The 10,464-nt window shown below is 33.8% G+C and overlaps 1 protein-coding gene across 3 annotated transcripts in view; it reads right to left on the reverse strand.

Annotated features, from left to right (window-relative positions):
- The window catches only part of LOC107665604 (cGMP-dependent protein kinase 1-like), an 80,535-nt gene that overhangs the window by 34,056 nt on the left and 36,015 nt on the right, over window positions 1-10,464 (reverse strand). For all 3 annotated transcript variants that reach the window (XM_016456542.1, XM_016456541.1, XM_016456543.1), the window contains exons 4-5: window positions 6,283-6,388; window positions 3,734-3,797 (exon numbers count right to left, since the gene is read on the reverse strand). In XM_016456542.1, the coding sequence (XP_016312028.1) occupies window positions 3,734-3,797; window positions 6,283-6,388 (170 nt within the window). The remainder of the gene's footprint in view (window positions 1-3,733; window positions 3,798-6,282; window positions 6,389-10,464) is intronic.

The raw sequence follows: 10,464 nt of genomic DNA on the forward strand, positions 1-10,464 counted from the left end.
TAAAAAAAAAGAACTGGAATGAGAGTTTGACCTGAATTTGAATAAATCATCATCACTGAGAGATGATGATTGATAGGTGAGTCGTTTTAATGACACAGAGCTCACAGTGCCATTAAATACTCTCATTATTTGATCTTACTTCCTCACATTTGCTCTTATGTTATTGTTAGTGAATATCAGAGATTAACAACATGCCTGGTTAGCATGAACCAGCTAACCCCTGCTAGTAGATGCCATTACATTGCCAAAAAACATTGTTCGCCATTGAAAGCCATTTAAAAATAGCTGTGTGTTTTGATGGAAACGAAAACAATAGCAAGCATCAGTGTTGTTATTGTTAACTAAAAGCTATTAAAATATTTTTTGGTACTCAAAATAAAGCTGAAATAAAATATTGGAGAACTTGGAAAGAGTTATAAATTAGAAATGTTGCCTTGACAAATAACTGAAACAAGTTTAATTTGATGTAGTAAAATGATCAAATATAAATGAATTAAAGTTAAATAGAAATATTAAAAAAACAAAACTAATACCAATTTTAAAATTAAAATGAACAAAACAAAAAAAAATCAAACCAAATTCAAAATATTAATACTACAATAGTATATAAATAATACTAAAATTGGCAAGCAACATAAACAGTGAATATTTCATTATATTATAGTAGATATAATGTACCAGAGACCAACATTATAATGTGTATGTCAGAAACGGAGCTTTATCCACTCAATCCACTTTCTTTATAATGCTGTCAGTGTTTCATGGTCGCTGTCTAAACCTTACAAATCTGATAGTGTCTGTATTAGACATATTAAACATAAATGTAATTAATAATAAGAGCCAAACCAATTTCTGTGTTGTTGTGTTATTGTTATTGTGAGGCTGTGAATCATGTTTTATCACAAAGGCGAACCACAGCTACTGCAAGATTATCAACAAATCCACAAAGAATGGAAAACAACAACCTTTCACCCCTAAACACAGGGAGCTGTGGGTCTCCATCACTCACTCCCCAGTGATAAAATTAACATTTAAGTTCAAAAAGCTTTAGCAAATTTCAGTCTCTTTTAAGGTCAATTATTAGCTGAAGAGACTCCCTTCCACTCTCTGCAAATTCATAACATTTACTTTAACAAATCACGTCACAAAAAAACCCTGAATTTAAATATTCATTGAGAAATCATGATTGACAGGCGAGTTATTTTAATGACACAGAGCTCACAGTGCCATTAAATACTCTCATTATTTGATCTTACTTCCTCACATTTGCTCTTATGTTATTGTTAGTGAATATCAGAGATTAACAACATGCCTGGTTAGCATGAACCAGCTAACCCCTGCTAGTAGATGCCATTACATTGCCAAAAAACATTGTTCGCCATTGAAAGCCATTTAAAAATAGCTGTGTGTTTTGATGGAAACGAAAACAATAGCAAGCATCAGTGTTGTTATTGTTAACTAAAAGCTATTAAAATAATTTTTGGTACTCTTTGGTAAAGCTGAAATAAAATATTGGAGAACTTGGAAAGAGTTATAAATTAGAAATGTTGCCTTGACAAATAACTGAAACAAGTTTAATTTGATGTAGTAAAATGATCAAATATAAATGAATTAAAGTTAAATAGAAATATTAAAAAAACAAAACTAATACCAATTTTAAAATTAAAATGAACAAAACAAAAAAAAATCAAACCAAATTCAAAATATTAATACTACAATAGTATATAAATAATACTAAAATTGGCAAGCAACATAAACAGTGAATATTTCATTATATTATAGTAGATATAATGTACCAGAGACCAACATTATAATGTGTATGTCAGAAACGGAGCTTTATCCACTCAATCCACTTTCTTTATAATGCTGTCAGTGTTTCATGGTCGCTGTCTAAACCTTACAAATCTGATAGTGTCTGTATTAGACATATTAAACATAAATGTAATTAATAATAAGAGCCAAACCAATTTCTGTGTTGTTGTGTTATTGTTATTGTGAGGCTGTGAATCATGTTTTATCACAAAGGCGAACCACAGCTACTGCAAGATTATCAACAAATCCACAAAGAATGGAAAACAACAACCTTTCACCCCTAAACACAGGGAGCTGTGGGTCTCCATCACTCACTCCCCAGTGATAATGTCGTATGCTGACGAGGTGAAGAGAGGTGATGTGGACCTCTGCGAATGATAGACTGACTGATGACTAAGATATTCACAATGTCTACGGCTCATCTTTTCATGCTATTCTTGGATAAAACAATGATTTTGCTCCTTTGATGCTTTGTGCAAAGTGGACCTCGTATGTCGACTGTCTGAGAACCAGTTATTCTCCATCTTATTCAGGATGAGAGAGTACAAACAACTCTATGATTCACTCCACTACGACTTATTAAACCATGTGCATCACTACAAGACAAGAAGGTCTAAAAATGCTCCCAAATTATTGATGATATGAATGAGGAGCTTTTATAACTTGAGTTGTGAGTCTTTCTTGCTGATAAACAGTCCCTGATGGAATCTGCTGATTTATTTATTTATTTTTCACATTTCCAGGCTTAAAAGTGAATAAATCAACATATTTCAGCAGAAATGCATTCACATTTTCTTGGCAGGTGTTTTCTTAAAGTGAGTAATTTTTTCAGTGTTAAAATACTTTATCCCTGTTGTGCGCAAACACAACAATAAGTGGCTCTGAGGTGTTTTTTGTAAAACATTGCTCTGTTTGTTTGATGAGTTTTCTGAACGTCTTGCTCAACCAATGGCATGATTTTAGGGCGGGTTTTTCTCCCCAATTTGTCTCAACCAATAGGTCAAGGTTTTCCTAGTTAACGTGAGACAACTAGCCCCTGCTGATAGATGCCTTAAATACACCCTTCTGCTGACCAAAATACATCTTTCACCATTTAAAAGCAGCTTTGTGTTTTGACAGTAAGTTGTTACTGTAAACTAAAACTATTAAAAGTTGTTTTTGGTATTTTAAATTTTAAAACTTAAATGAAAATTTAAAATGTTGCCTTGGCAGCTAACTGAAATACGTACTAAAAAATAAAATTTAAGCAAAAACAACACACAACAAAAAGAAATAACAATTAAAAATAATAAAAATGATAAAATCACAAATTTACTAAAACTAAAACAAAAACGGACAATATAAAAATAAAAGCTAATTTAAATTTTAATTGATATTATAATAGTATATAAATAATACTAAAATTACACTAAAATATTTGTGAATATTGAATATTTCATTATATCAAAGTAGATGTTTTACCAGTGACCAGCTTTTAACCTTTCACTGCCTGCTGCATGCTTGGGGTATTTCCGGGAATGAAACAACACACTTTCTTTTAGCAAAGCGACTTTCGAAGAAAGTATAATGGCAGTGACTTTGCTAATATAAACAGACATGAAACCAGCAGTTGCTAAAAAAACAAGGTATTCAAAATATCATACAGCAGTAAAATAATGCAACATGCTACATTTTGTCAATTTGAATAAACATAATGAGAAGGTTTGTGAATCAAAGTTGATTCAAAGTGCCAAATCTTAATAAATAAAACTTTTGATTCCTTTAATATTAGCTTCTCTAACTAACAAAAATGACAAGTAAATAAGCTATAAGCTGGAGTGGTGCTTGTAAAGTTTGAATGCTGAGCAATCAGTGCACAAGGATATAAATGCTTAGATTTATTAACAGTTGTGTTTGCTTAAGGATCAGGAAGATCTCTAACCTCCTCAAGGACATCAGCCAGCTTGCTCAGTATTTGTTCTGGAAGACCCCGGAACGTCAGGACACTGTCAATGAGAGACAACTTACGTCATTACATTGTTAAAATGAAACAATCACATCTGTAAATGTGTGATGGATTAAATTCTTATCCAAAGCTGGAGAGTCTTTTGGTGTTTGTTCATGTTATGTAACTTCAGTGTTAAATCCTTCAAAATAACACAAGTATTTCATTATTATCCTCAGAAACTTTCAACACTTTTTAATTTCATTTCCCACACTTTATGTAATTCAGTGCTTATTCTCACTGTACACTGGGTGCATTTTTAGTCTGACTTGACATGGTTGAAACAGCTGGTCACCATCACACATTGAAATAAACCCAGAGCTGCTCTCTGCCACGGAAACAACAATAATATCCCTCAATCACCATGATACAACATTTCTAAACATATCTGGTCATGTGTTGCGTAATGGAGGAAAAGGTTTGTGTCTGGCTAATCTGTATACGCTGAGCTAATTTGCCACAAAGCCAAGGCATTATCTGCATTAGGTAATAAAAGCTGTAATTTATCTAAATCTAAATGAATCATGTTTAGGATGAGATGGCATGAGAGGCCGACTGATCCGCTGTCCTGAGCGACCGTAGATTGTCCCTGATGAGATCTGGGCATCTTTGTCTGTTGCATTAGCAAACACACACACGTTTAAAGGGACGGGCTGCGTCCATGTTTCACTGCCACATGTCATGAGATGATCATACATCAATAGCTGCTCCTGCATAAATATTTCACCTGCCATAAAAAATTCAAGAGTCCATTAAAGTCTCCTATTACAGTTTAGTGTAAGACTGCAGCAGAGAAAAATAAAGGTATTATGGATACACACAGGCCATTCTGAGCTAATATTTGGTCTGAAAATGACAGGATCTTATTTTCTTTATCATTTAGTTTGAAAAGACTACTGATGAACTTTTAAGAAATCATATTTCCCCCCTGAGATTAAAAGTACCAGGCCTGTAACCATCATAGACAATGAGGGACACATCCACCCAATATTCAACAATTGTGATTAAGCCTTGCAAAGTACCAATAGATATTACATTTTACAAATATTTTTTTTTTACTTTATATATATTATTTATGTACTGTAATATAGATTGTTATAGTATTCACCCAGTAATAAAAGCACAGATTGGTATTTTTAAAAATATCTTTATAACCCAAAACATTTTTCTTTCAATTATGTTACATTTGTGCCAATCATGTTAAATTTATAATGTTAAGGGGTTGAAGGTTAGTACAAAAATGGATAATAACAGCCTGCGCTGGCAAGTACCATCATTATTCTTGAACTTTGTACCAAGAACAAATTATCAGTAAAAAACCTGATTGTATGATTTTGATTTTTCACCAGAGAAACTTAGTGCTGTTTGTGATCAAAAAAAGTTGGGGTCATTCACGTAAATATTATGTCAGAGAGATCAAACCATTATTTTTTTAAATAAACTACTGGAAAAAATGCAGACAAAAAAAGAAAAAAAAAACATTTTATTATTGTTTATTATTTATTATTATTAATGTATTATTATTATTATCACCATTATTAATGTTTTTTTGTGATAAATCATAAGATAATCATAAACACATATATATATATATGCACACACACAGAAAATGTTTATTATTATTATTATTTAAATATTTTGCATTCAGAACTAAACAGATCAATATACAGTGGGTACGGAAAGTATTCAGACCCCCTTCAATTTTTCACTCTTTGTTATATTGCAGCCATTGCTGCAATATAACAAAGAGTGAAAAATTGAAGGGGGTCTGAATACTTTCCGTACCCACTGTATAAGAGATAAATCTTTAGTAGCCTATATCAGGAGTAAATCATGGGATCACACACGCATGCACATTGTTACATAAGAATTTTTCTCTCCAAGTCTGGACTAGCTCAGGACTAAATATGAAATCTAAATATTGGTCTATAAACCAGATCAGTAAGTTCAACTGAAGTTCAACTCCGTGTCTAATGCATTCACATGCACTCTGCTTTTGTTTGTTAACGGCTGTTAGTTCAAAGCATAATTGACAAAATTAGGTCTAATTATTCAAATAATAAATATAGCAGCAGGGATGGGGTAATATCATTAACATTAGATGAAACCACATTAGATGATTCATTAAAAACGATTGCATTACTATTCATTTTTCTCATGTTAACACATAAGACGCAGAGACTAAGAGAGAGAGAGAGAGAGGAGATCATGAAAGGAGGAGAGGAAGGAGATCGGGAGCTAGAGAGAGTTTCTGTGGCAATGAATTGCAGAATCTTCCAAGAAACTCGTCTGTTCTGCCTCAGTGTCTTTAAAGTCTTTGATGAATACTTCTTTCATCCAGTTTGGCTCAGGAGCCCAACAATGCAGAATTCTGTCTTTAATATGTAAAATATGCCCCATGCTCTCTTCTCTGGGTGCCATTATGCAAATTAAGATGTCAGATTATAAAGAAAGAGATGCACTTCCATAACAAGACAGCTGCTCACCTTTTCAAGAACTCCATGTACTCTGCATGTTTGATGAGTCCTGTCCTCATCATGATGGTCTGGAAACACTGTCTGTCGATGGCCCATAACTTCACACTGGTGACAGCTGAAACACACATCAGAAAACATGCCATCAGTTTGTGCATGCAGTTTCCTAATGATCAACACCCAAAGCTTTTCTTGCCATATGAGCTGATCATGAAATGCTGATATTTTTATCAAATAATTGTGATGAACAATGTACAGTGTACAGCATAAATGAGTACACCCCCTCTGAACCTTAACAAATTCATCAATTACTCTTTGCTTAGAAGACATGTTATGGTTTTTTTAGAGATATAATATTCCAGCAAGTATGCTTGATCAGTTACCAAAGAAGAATGTTAAAATTATTCAAGAAAATACAATTTTCTTATCAAAGTGATAAAATGTTGTGTTGCAAAAATGAGTACACCCTCCTGAAAGTTACTAAATAAAACTAAAAATAAAAAATTCTGGTGTAAGGTTAAGGCAAGTATTGATCAAAAGGTAAGTTGTTGTAAGTATGTTGAACCAAAACTGTTAAAGGTAAGTAATTTCTTGATAATTAAGTGTTATATGGCCCACTGAATCATACTCAGACTTAATGCTGACAACAATGAAACCACTTGAGAGAGAACTGTCAGGAGATTTATTTCTTAGCATAAAAGAGGACAATGGTACAAGAGGAATACCAAATTATTGTTTTAAGTGTGAAAATATAGCCAAAGTAACACAGAAATAAAAAAAATGGACTTGTGAAAAGGCCCCTGAAATAAGCAGGTCTTCATTTTAAGCTTTCATTTAGTGATGAGTGAGTTTTTGCTAGAAAAAGAGCAGGAGAAAGACCAAGAAAGTGTGTCAGAGTCTAAGGTGACAGCCACAAACTTATAATGTGTGTAATACACACAAGTAATAAAACAATATATAACTGCTGAATTCAAACCAAAATGATAAACAGCAGTCATGTGGCTAAACATTTACAAAAATTGCAGCATAGACTGCTGGATATTTCATCATCAAAGTGTGGACTCAAAGGAGGAATACAAGGACTGAAGACAGCATTCCTGAGAAAGAGACGGTATTCTAGGAAAGTGTGTCTTTAAGACACTCACATAAGCTGTCAACAGCCGTCTAGGAAGAAGGAACTACTGTATGATATTAAAAACTTCAATGTTATATTGAAACCTTGTTTTTTGAGAGGGCCGGACTGCTGTCAAAGTGACAAACAGGTTTCGTGATAAGTTTATATTATAGTCATCACTAAAGCAATAAAAACAAGGTGACATTGATGTATGTGAAAGTGACTTTTTGGAAATGATGCCTTATTTTGTCAAAATGTGTTTATTATTGATTTGCATTCACACAAAAAAATATTGAAGTGCTTCAAACTGCAGAGAGAGAAAAGTTCCAGCAGTGATGAAAAATAATCATAAAACACTGAAGCATAAATAAACAGTGAGCGTCTGAATACAACCACTGACTCACCTCATGCAGGGGAATTCATCTGAATTTATGATGGGCTCAAATCTTTTAATAGACTCTGATAACAACAGGAAATAAACAGCCTTTCAAAATATACTAACTTGGCAGATGAGTTATTTATCGTATGAAGTGTAAATACATTCATTATTTATCACACCAAGAACCACAGCATCTAGGAGAACAAATTGTTTGTTGTTAAGATACAGAGCAGGAATGTAGATTCCACACGTGAAAATCACACTCACTGAAACTATTAAGTCAGCATGAACTGAAAATTCATTGTCTGTTTGTAATTGCAAGACAGACTAAACATGAAGTTCTGAAATTAAGTTATAGTTTAAGTTTCAGCTCAATTTAAATAAGTAAATAAATAAACAAATAAATAATGTCAGTTTTCCCTTAAAGAACTACATTAGCCATAATCCTACAGAGGATTACCGGCACCAAATGAGCTCAGCAACGACCTACCACTTCCAAAAAATATTGCAAATTATGTAAATATTTGCAGTGTGTATCTGAATACTAAGTTTTCAATAAAAATTTAAAATATATTGCATTTTATTCAATAGTAAAATTCGTCACTGTAAGTCAACTCTTATTATAGTCAATACACTGTATGTCTTATGTTGTGCCAAGTTGACTGTACATTAAAAAAGTAAAATATATATATATCCGTGATGACCATGTATATTATATTTGCTCATTGATTTTTTTTGCTCGATACATTGTAATACATGACAGGGAATCAGTGGGAAATGTCACAGGCAGTCGATTATTTGATTATTCCTCTTCCATTTCTAAATGTTACAGACCCACCGTTATGAAGAGTGGAGGAGATGTCTGAAGAGCTTGCTAGAATACATGCATACACTCACACACACGGTCAGATTGTGATGTAAACTATTATGAAAAATTGACAATATTTGCTGAGGCTGTGTACTCTAAAACAAAGACAAAATTTTGGTTAAAAAGCATATAACAAGAAACAAAGTAAAGTAAATAAATGGCTAAAACAACATCTGGTTTTGAGAGCATTGAACTGTTTCCTCTTTATTTGTGTATTTAAAAGTTCTGATGTGACTTTGGTTTTGTAAATTAAACGCATTCCTGTAGCTCAAACAAAAGTACATGGCTTTGGCAAAGCCGAGGTTATGGGTTCAATTCACAGGGAATGCAATGTAAGTGTAAATTAATGTAAATGCATAAATGTGGTCTCAGTGCCTTCGAGGAATAGTTCACAGTCCTCTATCTATAATGTGAAAAAGCAGTCTCCTCTGAATCAGAAGCAAAATATTCACAGATCAACCACAGTTTACAAGCAAAAACTGTCCAAAATCTAAACAAATATGTCGGTGGATTGATGTGAGAGAACAACAGGACTTTTTCACTGGAGAAAGCATTATTATGGACTCGTATTTTGGCCAAAAAATGCCATGAGAGAATTGTTTCTTATAAGCAGGCAGCTTTTCACTTCACAAGACATTAATTGACTACAGATTAATTGAGTCATGTGGATTAAAGCCCGATTTGGATGGTAATTGCTAGGGCTGCCCCCTAAAGTCAACTAACCATTAGTCAACCAGAAAGAGGCTTGGTCGACCAAAATTTTATTAGTCGCTTAGTCGCAGAAAATAAATAAAAATCCACCTTGGCGAAGTCACGCGGATCGAAAACGGCTGGTCTATGTGGTAATACAGTAGGCTACATCAGGCAGGACATCCAAACGCTCGCCATTCATCGACCTCAAATATGGCTTATCATCTGAAATATGTAAGTAGCAGCAACGTTACAAGCCCGCTCAATCGAATGTTAACGTGGAAAAATGTGCGCTGTTCAAGTGTCTGTGCGGAGTGTGAATCTGAACAGTAGCACTCACTGCAGGACAGATTAGGGCTGGGTATCGATTCAGATGTCCCGATTCGATTCGATTTCGATTCGCAAGCTCTCGATTCGATGGTATGTGTGTAGTAAACAAAACAGTGCGCCACGCCATACGCCATTCGTTCATTGCGGAAATCATGACGCCTTATGCGTGATATCAAATGCTTCCGCAGATTTATAGTATTACTATAGCATTTCACCTGAGCATTGCGAATCACGCATATGGCCATGATAAGCGCTGAATGAATGACAGGCTTTCTGTTGTAACATCACGCAAGGTAAATAAAGGTGATGTCTAGTGGAGAAGACTAATGATAAGATTCACGTTAATCGGATCTTGTTTTAAATGTGTGCTGAAATAAATACCGGAAAAGATCGATTCGTGGCTTTTGAGAATCGATATCGAATCGACGTCATTTAAAAAAACGATTCATCGAAAAATCGATTTAGGACAGATGGAGGCGTCGGTGCGCTCACTTGCTCTTAAAATACTCCCTCATTTTTGCTCATACAGATAAGAGTAATACATCTTTCAAATATGTAAAGACTCTACGTTTATTTGTGTGCACTCACAATAACAACGAAAAAGTTGTGCTTTTATAAAATAATGAAAGCAAACAGGATGCGCTTTCTGCCGTCTCGGTCTCTGTGAACTTGAGCGCGAAACTCCGAAACTCTGTGTATACTTGCCTACAGACATGAAAAATATATCTATAGAGCGTGAAATGTCTACTTTCAAATGAAACAATTCAAATGGAAAACAAATATTCTCAGATTATGTAATCCATATGAAACATG

Source organism: Sinocyclocheilus anshuiensis, unplaced genomic scaffold (assembly GCF_001515605.1).
Source record: "Sinocyclocheilus anshuiensis isolate Anshui unplaced genomic scaffold, SAMN03320099.WGS_v1.1 scaffold407, whole genome shotgun sequence".
Lineage (NCBI taxonomy): Eukaryota > Metazoa > Chordata > Actinopteri > Cypriniformes > Cyprinidae > Sinocyclocheilus > Sinocyclocheilus anshuiensis.